We start from the raw sequence: 26,027 nt of genomic DNA, 5'->3' as shown, positions 1-26,027 counted from the left end.
TTCTGCATTAAGATATTATCTCAGGATTTTTAATTCCTGACAATAACAACCATTATATACATGATATTGGTACTAATAAAAGAGAGACATTAAGACAGGGAGGGTAGACACGCAGTGCACTTATGCATGGCCCTTATTCTGGAATTTGCTTATTCGGTGGCAGAAACTAATCTACTGCCAAGAAAAGACCAGGGACCCTGATGGCAATCCTTCCTTAAGGATGAGAATTAAAAAATGGTTTTCCTACTATATCTTATGAGATGGGCAGAAATGAGTGGGAGGTGATAGAAATGTGTATGTTCCCCAATTTGTATCCTAGCCTCTGTTGCTTGATTTTCTGAGTCGACAAATATTTGGTCTACCTTGAGGGTTAAGATTCTTTGCGTGTGTGCATGTGTGTATGTTATGTGATCAATGTTGTGTTGCTTCAGAAGACTCTTTCCAACTTGCCTGAATTCCAAAATGTAAATTCAAATCATAGATAAATTTAAAAGAAGAGTTGGGAGGGGGGTGTTTCCTCTGCCTGCTTTTAACGTGGAAAAATACTAGAGGTTATTTTTATATTTATTTTTCCTTTCAAAAATTGGAAGAGTATGAAAAGTGCAGAAAGTTTAAAAGAGGGAGAAGACGTTTTAAACCCATGAGTTTCTCAAGCTTTTTTAAAGGCCGCTTTACGTTTTTTTTGTTTTGAAACAGAAGTTAATGGAATACATTGTGCGGGAGTGAAGAAAACACCGAAATCTCACATGCGTTCCCGCATGAAATTTTGTTTCATGCGCAGAAGCAAAATCTCACTCATGTGCACTTGCACACTGGAGACGCACAGCGCACTAGGAGCAGCAGGAGCAGCAACCACCGCCTGGTGAGGGCAGTCCGTTTTTACCCTCCCCAGACCGTGTGGATGGCAAAAAATGACCCAACAGCCAACTGAAAGTTTGATTCCAAACTTCCAAATAGTCCGTTGGGCTGTTTCGGCTACCACAGGCTCCGGAGGCTTTACTGAAGCCTTGGGAGGACAACAAACAGCCCAAGAGGCCTACTGGGCGGCCAGAGGCTTCAATGAGGCCTGCACTCATGCACGGGGGGGGGGGGGATGTGAGGCTATGGGACCGCCTTCTGCCGCACAAATCCCAGCGGCCGATTAGGTCCCACAGAGTTGGCCTCCTCCGGATCCCGTCGACTAAGCAATGCCGTCTGACGGGACCCAGGGGAAGAGCCTTCTCTGTGGCGGCTCCAGCCCTCTGTAATCAGTTTCTCCCACCGTCCTTGCCTTTCGAAAGCTCCTGAAAACCCACCTATGTCGCCAGGCATGGGGAAACTGATATACCCCTTAGCTGCTATGGTTTTATGTATGGTTTGTTTGGGTTGTGATTGTTTTTTATTATAAGGGTTTTTAAATTGTTTTTTAAACATTGGATTTGTACACTGTGTGTTGTTGTGAGCCGCTCCAAGTCCTCAGAGAGAGGCAGCATACAAATCTTATAAATTATTATGATTATTATTAATGTCCCTGCATGTGCGGGGGAGAGGGCATTGCATTATAGGTGTTGGCACACGTGTGGCACTTGAGCCAAAAAAGGCTCACCATCACTGACTTATATGATATCTTTTCTTCAGGATTACCCACCTAACGTGCCCTCTCCATTCTTTTAAAAAATGCTTGCCACTAACCGAGAGAAACAAACCTTATTCCAAATACGACTTATACAGAAACTAACAAACACCATATTAGTAACCAGTCGACCACATGACAATATATATCACTTCTGCATATATTTATATGTATATATTATTCTAAATAATTGTATCTTATTGCACAGAAACTTTTGTTTTTATAAATTAAGAATTCACTAATGGCATAAAACACTTGGAAACAGTTCACTTAAATACCTAAGTCAAAGGAAACAGTTGACCAATAGTATCTTTCTCTTTCTTTCCTTTTTATTTTCTTTATCTTTCCCCTTTTTCTTTTCCTTCTCTTTTCTTTTTCCTTTATCATGTACAGTTTAGCCTTGTGTGATAAGATAACTGGGTAATTAAATAAGAACAAATTATAATAAATATACTTAATTGATCTAGAATCTATATAGAAAAAAGAATGATAAACTGCTGAAATGTAAGCTCAAAAACTACATCAAATGTCAAGCATGTTTGTTAACTTTGTTTTTTTTAATTGTTCAATAAAGACTACAGTATTTCTAATTTTTTTAAAAAAATGCTTGCATTTAAAAAAGGGGGGAAAGCACCATTAAATATCTTTCATTTGCAACTTCACATGTCCTCAATTTTATCCCCCAAAGCACGGTTTTACAAAACAGGCAAGACTGAAAGTCTTAATATGTATCCAAAGCTGTCTCGGGAGCTTCAGTATTGGATTACAAACCTTAATTCGATAACTGTAATCATTGGGCTCTTCATTAAAACTTAACTACTGGCTCAGTTTTGACATGACAGTTAAATCACTGCTTAGACTGGGTTTCAAAATTAATCCTGTCTTTCCATTATGGCCTTGTTTCTACAAAACTAGATGGGATTTAATACAATTGTGGCTAATTAGAAATAATAATTTCTAGATATTCACGTGGCTTGTTATTTCTCCAGCAACCTGGTTGTGAGGAAGAGGAGGAATTATTGGTGAATCATAATTCATGTTAAAGTTAGCTTTAAATTGGACAGTACCACCCTAACTGGTGCTTCAACAGTTTTAACGTACTTCAAATATACGGATGATACCACTCTTAATGACAGAAAGGAAGAGGAACTAAAAAGACTCTTGATGCAGGTGAAGGAGGAGAGGGCAAAAGTTGGCTTGAAACTCAACATTAAGGAAACTAAGATCATGGCATCCTGCCCTCTCAATTGCTGGCAAATAGATGAGGAAGAAATGGAGGTAGTGACAGATTCTATTTTCCTGGGCTCCAAGACCACCGCAGATGGTGACTGCAGCCAAGAAATTAAAAGACGCTTGGGGAAGAAAGTTATAGCAAATCTAGACAGCATACGAGAAAGCAGAGACATCACCCTGCCAGTAAAAGTGCATATGGTCAAGGCTGTGGTTTTCCCAGTTGCAATGTATGGTTCTGAAAGTTGGACCCTAAGGAAGGTTGAGTGGCTGAGAATGGAGGCCTTGGAACTAAGGTGCTGGAGAAGAGTCCTGCGAGTCCCTCAGACTGCAAGGGGATCCAACTGGTCAGTCCTAGAGGAGATCAACCCTGACTGCTCTTTGGAAGGCCAGATCCTGAAGATGAGACTCAAATCCTTTGGCCACCAAATGAGAAGGAAGGACTCACTGGAGAAGAGACTGATGCTGGGGACGATGGAGGGCAAAAGAAGAAGGGACAGCAGAGAACAAGGTGGCTGGATGGAGGCACTGAAAGAGTCGGCGTGAGCTTAAATGGACTCCAGAAAGGCCTGGAGGAAGGTTGTCCATGGGGTCACAATGGGTCAGACATGACTTTGCAACTAACAACAACAACAAGCTTAAAGTTGGATGGTACCATCCTAACTGATGTTCTAACAAATCTCTACTTACGAACTTAATTCGTTCCGTGACCAGGTTCTTAAGTAGAAAAGTTTATAAGAAGCAATTTTCCCCATAGGAATCAACGTAAAAGCAAATAATGTGTGCGATTAGGGAAACCACAGAGAGGGTGGAGGCCCTGTTTCCTCCCAGGAGATTCCTAGAGAGGCCCCATGGAGGCTTCTCCCTGCCTTTTCCAGTTACAGTTTCAGAGACTCCAGGTTTGTAAGTGCAAAATGGTTCTTGAGAAGAGGCAAAATAATCTTGAACACCTGGTTCTTATCTAGAAAAGTTCATAAGTAGAGGCATTCTTAGGTAGAGGTACCACTATAATTCACATTTTGAGCAAGGACCAATTTTTGGCTGTATTGCCAACCTGCAGAGTGTTTATTTTTGTACTGGCTTTTTTGGAATGGCCATGCCTTTTCATCAAATCAATGAATATCAAAAAAAAAAAAAAAAAAAAAAAAGGTGAGAAAGGGCATCTTATATAAAAGTTCACCCTCATCCAATAGTTACCAGAACTGCTAGTAGGAGTTCCCAATTCCTCCTAGCCAAGAAATAACCACAAGTGAGGACAACCAGCAATTCTCAAACTGCTGCCAGGACGGGGAAAGGGGTGGTTTTAATTACCCTGAACTGGGGAGAGGGGAAACGTTGCATTTATTGGAAACATCTGGAGGCAACTGGGTTCCTTCTTATCAAAGTCCCCATTAATCACTTTTGAGTTAAGCAGTGGTAACTTTGGTTTTGGCAGCGCTGGATGGTAACTCCTTTTGTCCCTGGTTTAATCTTAATTACGACATTCATGGTTAGAAGACTGAGCACTTAGCTTTAATTTGGCAGAAATGAAATTGAGGAGAGGAAGAGCTGCTGCCAGGAGCACTCGCAGAGCCGCACGGCTGAGCAAAACACGGGAAGAACCAGTACGCCTCTAGGAAGCTGTATCCTAGATCACGGGGGGGGGGTGTCTCCAGCCTTGGCAACTTTAAGACTTGTGGACTTCAACTCCCAAAGCTGGCTGAGGAATTCTGGGAGTTGAAGTCTACAAGTCTTTGTTGTGGTTGGCTCCTGCAACGGGGAATTTGGATGTTGGCTTAGGAGAGTCCTCAGGTTCCCAGAGACGTGTCTTACTGCCATCAGCTTCTGACAGTGAGGATTCCTTGCCAAGGTCAGATGCTGGGGCGGAAACAAAATGAGATAGAGAGATGGATGCAGCCAGCCTATTAGTTAATGACGCCATTAGTGGGTCATCGGACTCAGAGGAGGATCGGTGGATAGATGCCAGAATGCGCAGCCTCATGGCTAGAAGGGACCAACTACGCAGGTATCATCGGAGATAAGGGAGAACACTTGTGGCTGAGGCAATTAGACTAATAGGGTTGCTGATAAATTACCAGCGTTGCAGAGAGCGCATATGGGAGTTTATCCATTTGGAGAAGGAAACGTCATGTTTGCTTTGTTCCTGGACTTTCACAGACTTTTTGGAATATTTCACAGCTAAGTAAATCTTGTGGACTCACTTGAAGAGGTTTGGCTGTGACACTCTCACAGCTGCTCTTATCTGCTCTGTTTGTTTTTGTATCTCACAGCTTTCAAGGACTGTTAACTGTGTGTGAGCTAATTTGCTCAGTTTAAAGTGCATGTGCACAGCATTATTTTGGATAAACTGCTTTTCTGTTTACCCTGCAACAGCGTGTGTATTTGAATTTATATCCCTGACTTAACTGGGGCTCGTAACGTGAAGCCCGGCATAACAGTCTTAAAGTTGCCAAGCTTGGAGAACCCTGCCCTAGATGATAGGCTCAAGATAGAGATAAATCTTGACCAGGCGGGGGTTGCTATTTGCTGTTCTGGACCTGGGCTGGGATCTGGCTGGCTGCTTCAAGAATACGAGCTTTACAGGCTTGTAATTTTCAAAACAACATTTCTTTTATTTTTCCTTTCACATTCGATTTCGTCATTACAGCTCCAGCATGCAAATATGCATTCCACTCTCACAGACTAAATTACGAAGTTATAATTCTTTCTAAAATAACAGGCTGTCTACTTCAAAACATCATCTTATCTCTGAGTCAGGTTCACGCTTCTAAAAAGCAGTTTATCATGCAATATAAAACTTACTTCTCCGGAGAGATGACATACACCACCACTTTTTTCCTAGCATTTTGAAGAAAAGCATCCATCTCTTCCATTCAATTACGGAAGTGATGTAATTAATTAATTAATTTGCACACTCCGAATAGCATATTAAAACTTCTTCCCCCCAATTTCGTCCCTTCTTTTCTGTAACCATCTGAACTTTGCACTTAACCAAGGACTCCCTTCTATACTCCCGTTATCAGAAGAAACATGACTCTGCATGCTTTCGTCTGACGGCTGTTCTATTCCACTTTCATCCTCAGTAGCTTCTTCCACATCTCTTAAATCAGGGTAATTGACAGCTTCTGCACCATCTTCATCTTCTGAATCTGACAATTCTAAAGGCTGACAGGGAACTCTTGCAACACTTACCGCCACCAACACAAAGAAAGAAAGAGAGAGAGAGGGAGGGAAGGAGAGAAAGAGAAAAGAGGAAGGAATAGAGGGAAAGGAAGGAAGGAAGAAGGAAAGAAAGAAAGAAAGAAAGAAAGAAAGAAGAGAAAATGGTTTTAAACTACTTTTGCTTTGCTGGCACTTGCAAGTTTATCAACAGGTTTAAAATATTCTCCAGCTCCTGGTGGGTTTTCAGTGCATACATTTTCTGCAAGCAGTTGTGTGTGTATGTGAGTGTTGTTTCGTTTTGTGTATGTGTGTGTGTTGGTTGTGTTTAAAAAAAGCACATGCCTGACTGTTTATTTTCATCTTGTGTGGCAAGGAAATGCTTCGTGCAGTCTTTAGGGAGGAGAAAGGCCTCCACAAGGGGTGTTATGTGGCAAGTTCTAAATTTGTGAAAAAGAAACAACAGCCGTTTTCATTACCCTTTCTAACTTTTGGCCAGTTAATGACAAGTTGAACAACTCATGGCCGCAGGAGGTAGCCTGGCCACACCTATAGGATGAAGTTGCGATCTTGCAAAAAGAAAAGTACACAACTGCCCTTCTCCGAAGGATGACAAAGTCTATTTTGCTTCCTTGCTACCTTTAGTGCTTCTGGACAGTTTAAAGTACTTAACTGCAGTAGTTTCACATTAATAGTCATGAATGATTTTGCAAAATCTGGAACTTCTTTTCACCCAATCTGAGCTGTGTGCATTTCAGTTCAGAGACCACATTGTACAGTGGTGCCTCTACTTACAAACTTAATTCGTTCCGTGACCAGTTCTTTAGTAGAAAAGTTTGTAAGAAGAAGGAATTTTTCCCATAGGAATCAAAGGAAAAGCAAATATGTGTCGGGGTGGCGCAGCAGGTAGAGTGCTGTACTGCAGGCCACTGAAGCTGACTGTAGATCTGTAGGTCAGCAGTTCAAATTTCATCACCAGCTGAAAGTTGACTCAGCCTTCCATCCTTCCGAGGTGGGTCAAATGAGGACCCCGGATTGTGAGGGCAATAGGCTGGCTCTGTTAAAAAGGGCTATTGCTAACATGTGGTAAGCTGCAATGAGTCTAACGAGAAGGGTGGCATAAAAATCCTAGAGAGGCCCCATGGAGGCCTCTCCCCACCTTTCCAGCCCTGTTTCCTCCCAGAAGATTCCTAGAGAGGCCCCACAGAGGCTTCTGCCCGCCTTTTCCGGCCCTGTTTCCTCCCAGGAGATTCTCTAGGCCCCATGGAGGCTTCTCCCTGCCTTTTCCGGTTACAGTTCTTGAGGCTTGGGTTTGTAAGTGGAAAATGGTTCTTGAAAAGAGGCAAAAGAAATCTTGAACACCCGGTTCTTATCTAGAAAGGTTTGTGTAATTCTTGTGTAAAAATTTTTCTCTATCCACCTTTTCTATCGCATGCATGATTTTATGCTCTTCAACCAAGTAAACCCCTTAAACGCCGTCTTTCAAGGCTGAAGAGACCAGGGCGTCACAACCTGGTTTTGTAAGGGAGGGGCTCCATTTCCTTGATCATTCTTGTTGCCCTTTTTTGCACCTTTTCCAGTTCCAGTTTCCCTATGAGGGGGACCATTCACCATCTACTTGTGGCCTTATGCCCAAGTCGACCCTGCTTTCTTAATTGTTCAGCTCTGGGCATGTGCACATTGGGAACTGTTCCTCTGCCTTACTGATGTGTGACTCAGAGGCAGTTGATAACTACCAGAGAGCTTTGGCCCTCTCTCTGCCTCCAGAGTGGTTGTCAGAGCCTTCCCCAGACTTCAAGATTGGCCCCCTGTTTCTCCCCAACCTCCTCACTGTCCGAATCTTCTGCCAGTTCCACTGGTTGCTGGTGACCTCCAACAGGTTTAACTAGAAGTCAGACAGGAGGTGAGCAGTAGCAGTTTGCTCCCGGTATGGTTGGAGACACTGCACTGGGAGCCAAAATTGAGCTGCGCTCACAACTTTGTGTCCCTGGCGTGCACGCGCACCTGTCCGAGTGAGATTTTGCTTCCGTGCATGCACAGAAAGGAAACTCTCGTAGGAAGGTGCATGGGTGTGAGATTTTGGCATTTTTTTTGCTTCTGTGCATGCATGCCAGCAAAAAAATTGGCAAAATCTCTCACATGCCTGCGTCCCTTTCTGCACATGCGCAGAAGCAAAAAAAGAGGCAAAATCTCACGTGTGCATCCTCACAAGATTTTGCTTTCTGCGCATGCACAGAAGCAAAATCTTGCTGGAACGCATGTGCTCGCCCACCGGAGACACGAAACTGTGCGTGCAGCACCCCCCCCCGCCTGGAGGTGATGTGGTATTCTAATACAGTGGTTCCCCAGCCACCAAATATCTTCAAGTTGCCATGGTTGGGAAACACTGTTTAATGAACCCATCAGGGCATGGAGGTTCAGAAAGTCACTTGTCTCCAGGCCAGGCTCCAAGGGGTGGGGGCATTCTGCTCCAGACTCTACCTCAGGGATGGCAAACCTTTTTTTCCCTCGGGTGCTGAAAGAGTGTGAGCGCACGCTATTGCACATGCGCAAGTGCCCACACCCATAATTCAATGCCTAGGGAGGGCAAAAACAGCTTCCCCAATCCCCCGGAGGCCCTCTGGAGGCCAGAAACGGCCTGTTTCCCAACTTCTGGTGGGCCCAGTAGGCTCGCCCTCCCCAGGCTCCAAAGGCTTTCCTGGAGCCAAAGGAGGTTAAAAACGCCCTACCCAATCCCCCCAAAAGCTCACTGGAAGCCAAAATTGCTGTCCCAGAGCCTCTGTACGAGCCAAAAATCAGCTGGTCGGCACATACATGCAGGTTGGAGTTGAGCTAGGTCAACGACTTACATGCCAGCATCCGTGTCATAGGTTCGCCATCCCCTGCTCTACCTGCAAACTGTTGGGGAAGGACGAGAATTATGCAACATGTTGATATATGGAAAGCGGACCAGGAAAATATAACTCAGCTTATGCAGCATGACAGGAAATTTCTTGAGGAAATACACAATTGGGCTTGGTAATTATATTCTTGCTTCCCATCCAGCTGGATGGCTCTCCAGCTTCTGTTAAGCAGAACAAACATTAAAATAAGTTCAAGATTTTTACAGCCAAACGTTTCGATCCTCATTCTTTTCTCATTTTTAAACTTGCTATTTTGTTTTGCTCGGTTATACTGTACGTACATGGGCCACTGCTTCTTACATCCTCTTCCTAATATAGTCCTTGACTTACAACAGTTTGTTTAGTGACCTTTGAAAGTTAACGTTTGATTTAACAGCATGAACATTTTCACGCTTCCGACCATTGTAGCATCCTTCATAGTCAACATAATCAAAATTCAGTCTCTTGGAAATTGACTCGTATCCTGGAGTCATGCGATCCCTTTTTCGCAACCTTCTGACAATCAAAGTCGGATTCACTTAACAACCATCTTAAGCAGGGGGTTGGGCTACATCAGTGAAGGCGAACCTATGGCACGGGTGCCACAGGTGCCACACGGGGACATATCTGCTGGCATGTGAGTTTTTGCCCTAGCTCAGCTCCAACATGCCTGTGTGTGCCGGCCAGCTGATTTTTGGCTTGCACAGAGACTCTGGGAGGGTGTTTTTGCTTCCAGGGAGCCCCCTAGGGGTGGGGTGAGGTTTTTTTACTCTCCCCCAGCTCCAGGGAAGCCTTTGGAGCCTGGGAAGGGTGAAACATAAGCCTGCTGGGCCCAGCCAAAGTTGGGAAACAGGCCATTTCCGGCCTCCAGAGGGCCTTCGGGGAGCAAGGGAAGTTGTTTTTGCACACACACCCCAGGCATTGAATTATGGGTGTGGGGCACTCGCGCATGTGCGATAGCCTGCATGCACACTCTTTCGGCACCTGCGGAAAAATAGGTTCACCATCACTGGACTAAAAGATCTCCAAGGTCCCTTCCAACTCTGTTACTCTTGTCCCTCTCTATTCTATTCTAACGTCTAACTGTATTCAGTTCTGGAGACCTCAGCTACAAAAAGATATGGATAAAATTGAACAGGTCCAAAGACGGGCTACAGAAATGGTGGAAGGAAAGACAAGCTGTGTTCATACAGATCTGGGTTTTTATAACACGTGTTGCTGTATCCAGAGTTCTGGAATTAAAAACCAACCCGCGAACATTGCAAATGGGTAGCAGCAAGTTCATTTAAATTTGTTTTGCTTATACAACAGCAGCAAATTGGAATGACCTTATTTGAGAGAGATGACCTTAGATTTGAATGAAAAGCCTCTTTTAAAATTAGAGAGCCAACAGTGTTTATTTTTAATTCGGCTCCCTGTCTCAGCCCAGCCCAGCCCACTGCTTTCATTTGCAAGTTGACTTTAAAATTAAGCAATGTTCCAGATCAGGGAATTTACCGTTGAACAAGGTAGCAAGTTCGTAACGGTACAATTTGCTCTTTATGAAACACTTTTATGAACGGACCTGCTATTTCTCCATCTCTTTACTGAACTCCTGCGGGAAAACGATCCAGATCCCAAATTGCTGCAGTGTAAACAGAGGCATGAGCCATTAGCTTCCCTTACCTAACCCCCCCTGTGATATATTTATACTTGTTGGGTCCGGTTATTCTTTGGCTGTTTTTTTCCATGCATCTTGTTTATGTCTATTTAGAAATAATTCAGAGAGAAATCCCAGTGAAGGGAACTGGATCTTTTTCTTTCTCTCCTAGACTGCTAGAAAGGGAAAAGGAATCCTCAGTCTGAGTATTGTATTGGCAATTCTGTGTTAGCAAAAACTTCAGAAGAGAAGGATTTAGGGGTCGTGATTTCTGACAGTCTCAAAATGGGTGAACAGTGCAGTCAGGCAGTAGGGAAAGCAAGTAGGATGCTTGGCTGCATAGCTAGAGGTATAACAAGCAGGAAGAGAGAGATTGTGATCCAGCAGTATAGAGCGCTGGTGAGACCACATACTGTGTTCAGTTCTGGAGACCTCACCTACAAAAAGAGATTGAACAAATTGAACGGGTCCAAAGATGAGCTACAAAAATGGTGGAAGGTCTCAAGCATAAAACTTATCAGGAAAGACTTCATGAACTCAAACTGTAGAGTCTGGAGGACAATCTCTCAATAATAATAATAATAATAATAATAATAATAATAATAATAATAATAATAATATATTAGATATGTATGCCGTCCCTCTCCGAAGACTTGGGGCGGCTCACGGCAACAATAAACAATGTACAGTAACCCCTCGCTACTTCATGGTTCATCTTTTGCGGATTCGCTACTACACAGGTTTTCAAAGGAGGCTTATATCCATTAAATCCATTAAAAAAATTAAATCCATTAATAAAATTCTTCTACAGTACTATTCTATTCTATTAAAGAAACTGGTAGCATATCACATGTAGTCCCAGCTGAGAAACATTATAGAATGACTGTTTAATGCAAAGGGTGGGTTTTAAAAGTCCAAATACTCGTTAAATACATAAAAAAATAGCTTTCCTCTACTTCACAGTAATTCGTTTTTCACAGGTGGTGTTGGAACGCATCCCCTGTGAAAAGCGAGGGATCACTGTACAACAAATCCAGTAATTAAACTATGGCCAAAAGCCCCTATCATTAAAAAACAGACAATACTACCCAGTCATAACCGTACATAAATCTTACTAGCCAAGGGATACATAAATTACCCCATGCCTGGCGACATAGATGGGTTTTCAGAGTCTTGCAGAAGGCGCGGAGTGTGGGGGCAGTTCGAATCTCCGGGGGGACTTGATTCCAGAGGGCCGGGGCTGCCACAGAGAAGGCTCTTCCCCTAGTTCCCGCGAGGCGGCATTGTTTAGTCCAGCGTTTCCCAACCGGTGTGCCGCGGCACACTGGTGTGCCGTGAGACACCATCAGGTGTGCCGCGGCGAGAGGCGGCGGAGGCAAGTGGGCGGATCGGGCGGGCAATGGGGCAGGGCGGAGAAGCCAGGGGCGCGTTTGGCCGGAGGCACCGTGGGGAGGCAGGGGCAGCCGCGGCTCCCTTTACTCCTACTGCCGCACCTCCCTGCCCCTGCCTCCCCACGGTGCCTCCGGCCAAACGCGCCCCTGGCTTCTCCGCCCTGCCCCATTGCCCGCCCGATCAGCCCACTCTCCGCCGCCGCCGCCTCCTGCCTTGGGGCGAGCAATCCGGGAGTCCGGGACTGTGTGGCTTTGCACCATGAAGAGAAAACGGCCGACTTTTCCCTGCTGCCGTTTTCTCTTCATGCGCAAAGCCACACAGTCCCGGACTCCCGGATCGCTCGTTTCTCCGGTCAGCAAAGCCATCTGCCCAGGAAAGTGCCGCGCTGGCCGGAGAAGCGAGCAATCCGGGAGTCCGGGACTGTGTGGCTTTCGGCCGGGCTAACGGGAGGCGGCGCGAGGCCGGGCGCTGGGGACATCTGGGAGGGCGAGGAGGCTGATGGCTGCTGCGCACTACACTCTCTCTCCGGCTCTCTCTCGCTCTTTCTTTTTCTCTCTGTTGCTGGCGTGGTGAACGAGAGAGAAAGAGAGAGAGAGAGAAAGGAGGGGAGAGAGAATGAGAGAAAGAAAGCAAGAGAAAGAGAGGGAAAGAAAGCAAGAGAAAGAGAGCAAAAAAGAGAGGAAGAAAGAAAGAAAGAGGGATGGAGAGAAAGAAGGGAAGGAAGGAAGAGAGAGAAAGAGGGAGGGAGAAATAGAGTGAAATGGAGGAAGAGATATTTTTTTTGTCCAAACTTTTCTTTAGCCCCCCCCCGCCCCGCCCCCTTCAGTGTTCCCCAGAATTTTGAAAACATGAATAATGTGCCGCGGCTCAAAAAAGGTTGGGAAACACTGGTTTAGTCGATGGGACTCAGAGAAGGCCACCTCTGTGGGACCTAATTGGCCTTGTTCAATTTCCATCCACTGCGTCTTGTCTGGGCTTCAGGTGCTTTGTAAAATAGCTTGACCCCCTCCTCTCTGTGGCAGCCCCTATAAAAAAGATGTTGAGAAAGAGTGCAGAGAAGAGCAACAGAGATGCTTAGGGGACTGGAGGCTAAAACATATGAAGAACGGTTACAGCAACTGGGCATGGCTAGTCTAGTGAAGAGAAGGACCAGGGGAGACATGATAGCATCTTCCAATAGTTGAGAGGCTGCCACAGAGGAGGGGGTCGAGCTGTTTTCCAAAGCACCTGAAGTCCAGACAAGGAACAATGGATGGAAGCTGAACAAGGCTGGTGCCATGTGCTTCCATCTGCCGTTTTGTACAGCAAGTACAAAAGAATGCCATTCACTGAAAGATTTTGCCCTTGTGGCTCAGGAGAGGTGGAGACTGAGGGTCACCTGCTCCTGAGATGCCCCTTTTATATAGACATTAGGAAAAAACATATTTTGCCACTAATTGCAAGGTATCCTGACCACTCAAACACTACCTATCTCCAGTGGCTGCTTAAAGATGAACAGGCCATAATTACAGCACAGGTGGCCAGATTCTGCGCAGCAGCAGTGGGGATTCGTCACAAATGTGTGCCTTCATCATAGCGAGATATGTACATCTTTTGTATATTTACAATGGGTCAATTTTGGTTGGTCAGCCAAAAGTCATGAATTCTGTAAGTCATTTGTCTCCACATGTTCAAGAACCTCAACACCTAGCATGTCTTTGTTGACTTGGGTGACGACCAACTTTGGATGGTCAACGAACTGCTGTAAGTCAAGGACTACATTGATCACCCAAGAATCTACTACTAGGATCAAAGAGATACTAAAATTTTTAGATTCTAAGAATCTGAAACGGTTCTTGGATGTTCTGTTTTTATTATATTGATGGCCTTTGACTGTAATAATGGTCTATTATTGTTGTTGTTGTTGTTGTTGTTGTTATTATTATTATTATTATTATTATTATTAATTAGATTTGTATGCCGCCCCTCTCCGTAGACTATTTAAACAAGGAGAACAAGGAGAGATTCAACCTAGAAATAAGGATAAATTTTCTGACAGTGAGAACAATCAACAATGGAACAACTTGCCTTTGGAAGTTGTGGGAACTTTGTCACTTGGGGTTTTCAAGAAGGGACTGGACAGCCATCTTCAGAAATGGTGTAAGGTCTCCTGGTTGGGCAGGGGTTGGACTAGATGACCTGCAAGATCCTTTCCAACTCTGTTAATCTGTTAAATATTGGAACACTGTTATCAAGTCTCCCCTGGACTATCTCTTCACTCAACTAGCCATGCCCAGTTCCTGCAACTGTTCATGGTATGTTTCAGCCTCCAGTCCCCAAATCATCCTGGTTGATCTTGTCTGAACTCTTTCCAGAGTCTCAACATTGTTTTTGTAGTGTGGTGACAAAAATAGGGGACAAATGATAAATACTTATGGCCGTTCCGTAGATTCTGATAGTTGCAGGAGTCTTTGGCGCTCCCATTTCTGTAATTATTTGGCTTAGTGCCGTTCACTGAACAGAATTCTGCAAATCAACAAACCAAACCAAATCTTTTTGTTTCATATAAATAAAATAGAAACATAAAATGATAACTGCAGCATTGATGCCATCAAGGCACCCAATGAGTTTTATAGACAGTATCACCAGATTTTGCCACATTCGAGGAAATGTAAGATCATGCAGAATGCAGCTGCGAGAGCAATCATGGGCTTTCTCAGATATGCCCATGTCACACCAACACTCCGCAGTCTGCATTGGTTACCGATCAGTTTCCGGTCACAATTCAAAATGTTGGTTATGACCTATAAAGCCCTTCATGGCATCAGACCAGAATCCTCCGGGACCGCCTTCTGCCGCACGAATCCCAGCGACTGAGTAGGTCCCACAGAGTTAGCCTTCTCCGGGTCCCGTTGGAATACATCAATTACCCCAGGCGAAACCATGTTGTCTGGCGGGACCCAGGGGAAGAGCCTTCTCTGTGGCGGCCCTGACCCTCTGGAATCAACTCCCCTCCCAGAGATCAGGACTGCCCCCACCCTCCTTGCCTTTCACAAACTCCTTAAAACCCACCTCTGCCGTCAGGCATGGGGAAATTGATTCCCCCGGGCCGTTCCGTTTTATGTATGGTTTGTCAGGGAGGTATGACTGTTTTTATATTAAGGGGTTTAACTGATTTTTAATCATTAGATTTGTACTTTGTTTTGCTGTTGTGAGCTGCTCCGAGTCTCTGGAGAGTGGCGGCATACAAATCTAATGAATGAATGAATGAATGAATGAATGAATGAATGAATGAATGAATGAATGAATGAATGAATAAATAAATAAATTTTTAAAAAAACTGTACTACTTGGATAGGCCCACCTAAACTAACTTTGCCAAATAGGGAGTTTACAATGTGAACCTTTGTGTCCTTATGGAAGGCACAACTTGGGCCAGACGTTCAGTGGGTCCTTTCAGTGTAGATCCAGCTATAGCTCGGCATCATTCGATTTCACTTCCGCTCATGCTCAGAGGGTGGATTCAGCCGGAAACACAGCTGAGAAGCTGAACAGCTGTGCTTCAGGGGAAGAAATAAAGGTTGATGTTAACCCGAGGGCAGGCAGGAGGGCTTTTTTCAAAGCACAGAATGAGGAGAAGCTATCCAAACACAGGAAAATAGAGTGAAAATTCAGGGGGGGGGGGGGAGAAGATGGCGGTGAACACGGATTTGACAGAACCAGATCTGTGATGCCAAAATTGCATCACCAACGGGTCTCTAATGGTTCAGGCAATCTGGTCCGAACCGGGAAGAATCCACCCCTGGTTGTGGCACACTGCTGACTTATTTATTTTATTTTACTTATTCGTTGTTGTTTTTTATGCCGCCCTTCTCCTTAAACTCAGGGTGGCTTGCAACATGTTAGCAATAGCATTTTTTAAAAACAGTCAGCCTATTGCACCCACAATCCGGGTCCTCATTTGACCCACCTCGGAAGGATGGAAGGCTGAGTCAACCTTGAACCAGTGATGAGATTTGAACCGCTGACCTTCAGATCTACAGTCAGCTTTAGTGGCCTGCAGTACAGCACTCTACCTGCTTAGACTTAGACTCAAGCGGTGGTCCACCAGGACACCTAGATCTTTGGGGTGTGTTAGTTAATGAGGTGAAGCCAGGAGGGGATCACAGCAGAACAGGGAATCATAACATCTCAGAGCTATTGCCAACACTTCAATGTTTTGCAAGGATTCTGAATAAATAAATAGCCTGAATGGATCCATGGTTCCCGGAGTAATTTTAGAACCGTTTCCCCAGGAATGCCCAGAATAAATAGGTGATATTTGTAATGCTGTTTCTATGTTCAGAGCAAAGCTTTTTCTGTACTGTGTCAACAAACTGGGCTCGAGTGGGAAGATGGGATGGAACACATTGGGAATGCAGTCGGGAGCTGGTGGAAGATGGTCGCGATTGGCATAAACACGGCATACTTCAGCCATCCTTCTATCCCAGGGGCGATTATGATGCTCTCTTTTCTTTTTTACTGTTTATGTATTTATTTGGAGCAGTATTTCTCAATCTTGGCATCTTGGAGAAGTGTGGATTTCAACCCCTAGAATTCCCCAGGCTGCACGGCTGACATTTTCAAATTGCTGAGGTTGAAAAACACTGATATAGAGTATTTACCAAACCATCTGACTTTGGGCAGCTCAACAAAAATCATCAACCGTGCACAGTGCCGCAGAAAACAATACATAGCATTAAAAACTAACAAACACATCAGAGGTAGTTTCCGACCAGTGTGGTCCGATGCGCTGCTTTGGTAGTGGCCCGCCGATTGTGCAGTTTTGATGCAACAGCTCCAGTACTGTCTTTGCTGGTCCATGCACACCGCCATCTTTTTTCCTAATTTTCTGTAGTTTTTCAGCTGTCTGAGCATGCGCAGAAGTAAAATCGTCCCTCTGCGCATGCACTGAAGCAAAATTGCACCAGGAGGCACATGCATGCAACGCACCAGTAGGAAAAGGTCGGAGGAACCCACCCCTGAAACACACTAAAGTGGCAAGCAAAATTAGGATATCTAATTACTCATCTGATTGGAAACTAACATAGTATCCACAGGAAGGAGGGACAGTTGTCCAGCATGCACTCTCTATGAATTTAAATAGAGTTTTACGTAATGCAATCGGTTCAATTTCCTTACACCGTTCCACCTTGTCAGAGGAGCAGGAGAAGTGAAGCCAAGAACTGAAAGATTTTGGCCATTAGTAGAGCCACGGTGACACGAGGTTGGAAGGCAGTATTGCAGGTTGACTCTGTCCACTGCCAGGAGTTCGATTCTGACTGGTTCAAGGTTGACGTGGCCTTCCATCCTTCCAAGGTCAGCATAATGAGGACCCAGATTGTTGGGGACAAGATGTTGATACTGAGAGAGGGCTGTAATGCACTATGAAGCAGTATATAAGTCTTAAGTGCTATTGTTTTTGCTAAGAACCGTGGTGGTGCAATGGTTAGAATGTGGTACTACAGACAAATTCTGCCGACTGTCAGGAGTTTGATCCTGACTGACCTACAAAAGATTGACTCAGCCTTGCGGTGAGCGCTGGGAATGGTGGCCCATCACTGTACAGAAAACACTGCTGTTCCTGTTTTGGCAACATCTGGGACTGTGGGAACATTGTTTTCTATAGCTCCTAGTTGAACTACCTGTAGATGTTAATCATATACAGTGATCCCTCGTTTTTCACGGTGGATGCATTCCAAGACCACCCGTGAAAAATGAACTTCCGTGAAGTAGAGGAAAGCTATTTTTTTATGTATTTAACGAGTATTTGGACTTTTAAAGACCACCCTTTGCATTAAACAGTCATTCTGTAATGTTTCTCAGCTGGAACTACATGTGATATCCTACCAGTTTCTTTAATAGAGTACAGTAGCGCTGTAGAAGAATTTTATGAATTTTTAATGGATTTAAAATTTTCAATGGATTTAATGGATTTAAGCCCCCTTTGAAAACCCGTGAAGTAGCGAATCCGTAAAAGATTAACTGCGAAGTAGCGAGGGATTACTGTATATGGTTTTCTTGACATTTGAGGTTTAATGTCTTTCTTTGTCTCTTTGTCTCTTTCTTTGTCTTTCTTTCTCTCTCTCTGCCTCTTCCTCCCTCCCTCTCTTTCTCTCTTTCATTCTCACTTTCTCTCTCTCTCTCTCTCTCTTTCTTTCTTTCACCCTCCCTGCTTCTCTCTTTCTCTCTCTCTCTCTCACACACCCTTTGGCCCAGCTGCCCTCAGAGGCTAACTCGAACCAGTCCCCGTCGGGGCTGGGAGTGGGGGGCCCGCAGCTCTTGTCCCTGACCCCCAGAGTGCAGGGCCTCGGCAGTGCTCCATGACCCTTCAGCTTGTTCCGTCCTGCCCCTCCGTCAGCGGAAGGAAGGATGCGGTCTTTTGTCCCGAGGGAATTCCATCCAGCCCAAAACCAATAGAAAGCAACAAGATGATTAATTCCAGCTATGCTAATAAAGGCGCTGCATTAGTTCCAGTGCTCGGCAGAGGGAGGGGAAGCCGTTCTCTTGCGCTCGCTTCTTCCCTCTCGTCGTTTCTGCTTTTCTTTTTTTGTGCTGCAAACCATTTAAAGATGTGTTGCGTCGCTTCCAATTATCATCAGTCTTTTCGACCTACTTTGCTTCGCTGTCAGAAGATCGGAAAAAGTTTAGGAGCATAATTTGTGTCCGATGCACTAAAAGGCCGACAGCCTCCCACCTTTATTATTGGGCTCCTGGTTTCTCTGCTGTTTGTCTTGTCTTCCTTCCACTCTCATCCGCTTACCAAGATGAAAAATCTTAGGGACAATCCCACATTCCGGAAAGCAGGTGCATGACAATCCACAGGTACTGTGACAAGGTAGCTGCTGATCGTGTATACATCCAATACATGATTCCCCCCAAATATGCACATATTGACTGTGCTATTTCTAAAGTAAACACTCTTTTATACACTTTAACATATCTGTCTAGAATAGAATAGAATGAACAATAGAATAGAATAGAATAGAATAGAATAGAATTCTTTATTGGCCAAGTGTAATTGGACACACAAGGAGTTTGTCTTTGGTGCATATGCTCTCAGTGTACATAAAAGAAAATATAGATTTGTCAAGAATCATGAGATAAAAACACTTAATGATTGTCATAGGGGTTAAATAAGCAATGAAGAAACAATCAGTATTAATAAAAATCTTAGGATGCAAGCATCAAGTTACAGTCATACAGTCCTAAGTGGGAGGAAAAGTGTGATAGGAATGATGAGAAAAACTAGTAGAAATAGAAGTGCAGACTTAGTAAAAAGTTTGTCAGTGTTGAGATAATTATTTGTTAAGCAGAGTGATGGCGTTTGGGAAAAAACTGTTCTTGTATCTAGTTGTCTTGGTGGGCAGTGCTCTATAGCAGTGTTTCCCAACCTTTTTTGAGCCACGGCACATTATTCATGTTTTCAAAATTCTGGGGAACACTGAAGGGGGGGGCGGGGGGGCTAAAGAAAAGTTTGGACAAAAAAAATCTCTTCCTCCATTTCACTCTATTTCTCCCTCCCTCTTTCTCTCCCTTCCTTCCCTTCTTTCTCTCCATCCCTCTTTCTTTCTTTCTTCCTCTCTTTTTTGCTCTCTTTCTCTCTCCCTCCTTCCCTCCCTCTATGTCTTTCCCTCTCCCTCCTTCCCCCCTTTCTTTCTCTCTCTCTCTTGCTTTCTTTCCCTCTCTTTCTCTTGCTTTCTTTCTCTCATTCTCTCTTCCCTCCTTTTTCTCTCTCTTTCTTTCTCTCTCGTTCACCACGCCAGCAACAGAGAGAAAAAGAAAGAGCGAGAGAGAGCCGGAGAGAGAGTGGAGTGTGCAGCAGCCATCAGCCTCCTCACCCTCCCAGACGTCCCCAGCGCCCGGCCTCGCGCCGCCTCCCGTTAGCCCGGCCGAAAGCCACACAGTCCCGGACTCCCGGATTGCTCGCTTCTCCGGCCAGCGCGGCGCTTTCCTGGGCAGATGGCTTTGCTAACCGGAGAAACGAGCGATCCGGGAGTCCGGGACTGTGTGGCTTTGCGCCATGAAGAGAAAACGGCAGCAGGGAAAAGTCGGCCGTTTTCTCTTCATGGCGCAAAGCCACACAGTCCCGGACTCCCGGATTCCTCGCCCCAAGGCAGGAGGCGGTGGCGGAGAAGAGTGGGCGGATCGGGCGGGCAATGGGGCAGGACGGAGAAGCCAGGGGCGCGTTTGGCCGGAGGCACCGTGGGGAGGCAGGGGCAGGGAGGTGCGGCAGTAGGAATAAAGGGAGCCGCGGCTGCCCCTGCCTCCCCACGGTGCCTCCGGCCAAACGCGCCCCTGGCTTCTCCGTCCTGCCCCATTGCCCGCCCGATCCGCCCACTCTTCTCCGCCACCGCCTCCTGCCTTGGGGCGAGGAATCCGGGAGTCCGGGACTGTGTGGCTTTGCGCCATGAAGAGAAAACGGCAGCAGGGAAAAGTCGGCCGTTTTCTCTTCATGGCGCAAAGCCACACAGTCCCGGACTCTCGGATTCCTCGCCCCAAGGCAGGAGGCAGTGGCGGAGAAGAGTGGGCGGATCGGGCGGGCAATGGGGCAGGACGGAGAAGCCAGGGGCGCGTTTGGCCGGAGGCACCGTGGGGAGCAGGGGCAGGGTGGTGCAGCAGTAGGAGTAAAGGGAGCCGCGGCTGCCCCTGCCTCCCCACGGTGCCTCCGGCCAAACGCGCCCCTGGCTTCTCCGCCCTGCCCCATTGCCCGCCCGATCCGTCCACTCTCCTCCGCCGCCTCTCGCCGCGGCACACCTGACGGTGTCTCCACACCGGTTGGGAAACGCTGCTCTATAGCAACGTTTTGAGGGTAGGAGTTGAAACAGTTTATGTCCAGGATGCGAGGGGTCAGTCAATATTTTCACCATTCTCTTTTTGACTCGTGCAGTCTACAGGTCCTCAATGGAAGGCAGGTTGGCAGCCATTGTTTTTTCTGCAGTTCTGATTCTCCTCTGAAGTCTGTATCAGTCTTGTTGGATTGCCAGAACCAAACCAGACAGTTATAGAGGTGCAGATGACGGACTCAGTGATTCCTCTGTAGAACTGGATCAGCAGTTCCTTGGGCAGTTTGTGCTTCCTGAGTTGGCGCAGAAAGAACATTCTTTGTTGTGCTTTTTTGATGATGTTTTTAGAAACATAGAAACATAGAAGACTGACGGCAGAAAAAGACCTCATGGTCCATCTAGTCTGCCCTTATACTATTTCCTGTATTTTATCTTACAATGGATATATGTTTATCCCAGGCATGTTTAAATTCAGTTACTGTGGATTTACCAACCACATCTGCTGGAGGTTTGTTCCAAGGATCTACTACTCTTTCAGTAAAATAATATTTTCTCATGTTGCTTTTGATCTTTCCCCCAACTAACTTCAGATTGTGTCCCCTTGTTCTTGTGTTCACTTTCCTATTAAAATCACTTCCCTCCTGAACCTTATTTAACCCTTTAGCATATTTAAATGTTTCGATCATGTCCCCCCTTTTCCTTCTGTCCTCCAGACTATACAGATTGAGTTCATTAAGTCTTTCCTGATACATTTTATGCTTAAGACCTTCCACCATTCTTGTAGCCCGTCTTTGGACCCGTTCAATTTTGTAGGTGAGGTCTCCAGAATTGAACACAGTATTCCAAATGTGGTCTCACATATAAGCTCTATATAAGGGGATCACAATCTCCCTCTTCCTGCTTGTTATACCTCTAGCTATGCAGCCAAGCATCCTACTTGCTTTTCCTACTGCCCGACCACACTGCTCACCCATTTTGAGACTGTCAGAAATCACTACCCCTAAATCCTTCTCTTCTGAAGTTTTTGCTAACATAGAACTGCCAATGCAATACTACTCAGATTGAGGATTCCTTTTCCCCAAGTGCATTATTTTACATTTGGAAACATTAAACTGCAGTTTCCATTGCTTTGACCATTTATCTAGTAAAGCTAAATCATTTACCTAATTACTGACCTCTCCAGGAATATCAACCCTATTACACACTTTAGAGTCATCGGCAAATAGGCAAACCTTTTTGATGTTAGGTGACCATTTTAGGTCTTGAGATATGATAGAACCTAGAAATATGAAGGTCTCTACTATTGATACTGACTAATTACTCATATCTCCTGGATATGTTCTGGAATCCCATGTTTTCCTCTGTGCGTGTCCTGGATAACTCAAGGGCTCTGCACGCTCCTTGACTGTTGTCCCTTCTCCAGCTGACATCGCAATGTTGGAAAAGCCGCCGGCTGGTTACAGAAACAGGTGTGAATCCAGAGAAGCTGAAACTAGATCTGGATAGGAAGCGTCTGCAGCAGGCGTCGAGAGCATCGGCTTCTTTCTGCAGGCATCTCAGCCAAGCGGCGGGCCTGTCAAAGCTCGGGTGTCACTGAACTCGCACAACACCCCAAGCTTCAGGCTTGACTGGTGTGGAAACGTAGCCCTTGCCTGAGAAAGTGGTTTGAAGCATCCAAGCTAATCAATGGTCATTGAAGGGGAAACTAATCCAGGAGAGAAGCAATCTGGAGTTCAGGGGAAGCTTTCTGACAGTGAGAATATAATTAACCGGTGGAACAGCTGGCCACTAGAAGTTGTGTGCGCTCCATCACTGGAGGTTTTTAAGAAGGGTGTTAGTATGTCTCGGTGAAGCTCTGTGCAAAACCTTTGACATGCAATCAGCAGAGTTGTTGCAGTGGTGTAGATAATATGGGCTAGCCAGTTAAAAACTCAGACTTAGTGTTAACAATATTATTATTTTCAAATATACAACAACATTAACAATAGATTACAAACCGCACACAGCAAGGAATTATAGGACTCACAAGCAAAGATATTCAAAGTAACTCCCCCCACAGGGAACGGTGCTGGCGCCCTCTTATGGCCAACCAGTCAAAGTTCTTAAAGATACAGTCTTTATTTTCATAGACCGACATCGTTAGTTTACTATATGGCAACCCCCAAAGTAGGATATGTACCATATACTAACAAAGGGATTGGACAAGCCAAAGGTGCTTTTTTGCAGGAGGCAACTAGACTTTTCTTATTGTTGTTTTGCTTCTCACCCAAGAAGCTTCTCAGATGGGAAGGGAAATAGTAGCAGAAATTTTGAGTAGTTTGGAGAACCGGCAAATACCACCTCTAGGGAATGGGAGTGCAGAAGTTGGTGATAAATTAACAGCTAGCCATTTGCAGTATCCTTCCCTTGCCATAGCCACCAAGCCACATCCAGAGATCTGGTAATTTTTTTAAAAAATTAGATTTCACCAATGACTCAGCCTTCCATTCTTCCAAGGTGGGTCAAATGGGGATCCAGATTGTTCAGGGCAAACTGCTTAGAGAGGGCTCTAAAGCACTGTGAAGCAGTATATAAATCTAAACGCTATTGGTATTCCTATTGCTAATTCTATGCTATGCAATTTCCATGGTGGCACGGTGGTTAGAATGCAATACTGCAGACTAACTCTGCCAACTGCCAGGAGTTCAATCGTGACTGACTCAAGGTTGATTTGGCCTTCCATTCTTCCAAGGTGGGTAAAATGAGGACCCAGATTATTGGGGGTAAGAGGCTGACTCTGTAAACAGCTAACAGAGGACTGTAAAGCACCGTTAAACCATGTTGGCCCAGTGGGTAGAGTGCGGTACTGCAGATCACCAGCTGCCAGCAGTTTGGCAGATTGAATCTTACCAGGTTCAATGTGGGCTCAGCCTTCCCTCTTCCGAGGTGGGTAAAATGAGGACCCAGATTGTTGGGGGCGATATTGCTGACTCTCTGAACACCGCTTAGAGAGGGCTTTAAGAAGCATCATGAAGCAGTGCATATGTCTTAAATGTTTTTGCCATTGCTATCTCCTTGTTTTCTCTCTTCCAGACTCAGCCTGTTCCCAATCCTGTGGCCTACTTCATGCACCGGTCGCCTTGGTGGTTTCATGCCTTTGAGACCCTCTTCAACCATTTCATTGAGCTGGTAGTTCCTTTCTTTGTCTTCCTGGGGCGGCGCATGCGCATCGCCCACGGCATTCTTCAAATCCTCTTCCAGGTGAGAGCATAGGAAGGGTCCTTGCTTTGGGTTCTTCAGCGCTCATCACAGGTTTGGATGGATGGATTTATTTATTTATTTATTCATTCATTCATTCATTTATTTGTGCATTTATGCATTTCCATTAATGGCATCATTTGTCCAATGTCAATATGTAAACGATGCAAATTACTGGAAATCAGATTACATGGAACACTTTTTCCTTTTTCTTTTTCATGTTAAATTATGCAGTCTCAAATACTTCAGTTGCATTAGACAGGGTTAAAAGTCTGTAGAGATTCTCTGTCATCCAGGTCATGGTTTTAGTCCATTTATTTATTTTTATTTATTAATTAGATTTATAGGTCGCCCTTCTCCAAGCGGACTCAGGGTGGCTTACAAGGATAAAGAACACAATAATTTATTTATTTGATTTTTTTTAATGCCACCCCTTCTCCTTAGATTCAGGGTGGCTTTACAACATGTTAGCAATAGAACTTTTTTAACAGAGCCAGCCTATTGCCCCCACAATCCTGGTCCTCATTTGACCCCCCTCGGAAGGATGGAAGGCTGAGTCAACCTTGAGCTGGTGATCAGATTTGAACTGCTGACCTGCAGATCTATCAGTCAGCTTTAGTGGCCTGCAGTACTGTACTCTACCTGCTGCACCACCTCGGCTTTATCCTTTTTCTGGATTCGGGCAGCACGCCAAGCTAAAAAAAAGAAGGCTCGGTTCCCCCATCTTCTAAATAACAGGTAGTCCTCAACTTACAACCACGATTGAGCCCAGAATTTATATTGCTAGGTGAGAAATTTGTTAAGTGACGTTTGCCCCATTTTACAACTTTTTAAGTTAGTAACGTGGTTTTTAAGTGGCTGTCCCATAGACTTTGCTTTGCTTTTGCCTTTCCCCGGCTGAGGCAGCTTCGCTCAGAGCACCCTTCGCCAACCGCTGCACCCTCCCAAAGGTGCCCCCAGAGCTGCTTCAGCCAGGGTGAGGTGGCCCCTGCCCGGCCCCTGCCACAGCTCACTCACCTGAGCCGCTTATCGGCCTGCTGGGAGGGCTCCTCGGCCAATGCCTGCTGGTTTCCCACGGGTAGAGAAGCTTGGGAATTCTGCAGCTGGCACCCTCTGCTCCGAATGCCCAATGCCCCACCCAACCCCGAGGCCAGTCCACTGGCCTCCAGCCGAGGAAGGTTGCCGCCGCCACTGCTGACCACCGCCATGCAACATTCAGTGTATAAGACGCATCCAGTTTTTGACACACTTTTTTTGCGATAAAAAAGTGTGTCTTATACACCGAAAAATACGGTAAGTGTTGTGTCTCATGATTCTTGACAAATGTATCTTTTCTTTTATGTACACTGAGAGCATCTGCACCAAAGACAAATTCCTTGTGTGTCAATTATACTTGGCCAATAAAGAATTCTATTCTATTCTATTTCTTGACAAATGTATCTTTTTCTTTTATGTACACTAGGAGCATCTGCACCAAAGACAAATTCCTTGTGTGTTCAATCACACTTGGCCAATAAAGAATTCTATTCTATTCTATTCTACCCTACCCTACCCTACCCTACCTTATTCTATTCTATTCTATCCTATCTGATCCTTCTAATGGAACCTTCACTGGCTGATGCTACTTTTCAAAATGCATTTTGGGTTTTTCTGTGACGTGCACATCTTAAGTTACTGAGCTGTGATTCCATGGGGAACCCATGGCAAAACTCTCTGGGACAGTCAGTCAATAAACATTTAAGAACCAACAAACCCAAATTTCTGAGCCTCAAAAGCAGGACTTCTGTTTGCTGGAATGGGTGTTTACACATCCACAGTGTTTGCTAAGTTACAATCCAGGATCTTCTCGGCTCTGAAAAGAAAAATTGTCTACAGTAGCCGTTTGTAATGGCCTGCCGCTAAATGCATCCCTTTTATTGCTCTTTAATTAACATTTAATGACTGGACGGCAATTAGTCATCGACTTTCTTTCCCCAAGGAGTCTAACGAACAAGAATTAGTCCCAATGTTGCTTTTTGGCAGTTGGAGGATAAACACTCCTGTTTATTGATTATTTACTGTTCTTCTTTTCAT

General features: G+C 45.1%; 1 protein-coding gene across 2 annotated transcripts in view; it reads left to right on the top strand.

Annotated features, from left to right (window-relative positions):
- LMF1 (lipase maturation factor 1) overlaps positions 1-26,027 on the top strand; it is a 170,200-nt gene that overhangs the window by 101,258 nt on the left and 42,915 nt on the right. For both annotated transcript variants that reach the window (XM_070760837.1, XM_070760836.1), the window contains exon 5: positions 23,790-23,957. In XM_070760837.1, coding sequence (XP_070616938.1) covers positions 23,790-23,957 — 168 coding nt within the window. The remainder of the gene's footprint in view (positions 1-23,789; positions 23,958-26,027) is intronic.

The sequence above is a fragment of the Erythrolamprus reginae genome, chromosome 9 (assembly GCF_031021105.1).
Source record: "Erythrolamprus reginae isolate rEryReg1 chromosome 9, rEryReg1.hap1, whole genome shotgun sequence".
NCBI lineage: Eukaryota > Metazoa > Chordata > Lepidosauria > Squamata > Dipsadidae > Erythrolamprus > Erythrolamprus reginae.
Note: the sequence above shows the minus strand (reverse complement) of the source record. Positions and strands in the feature narration are given on the sequence as shown.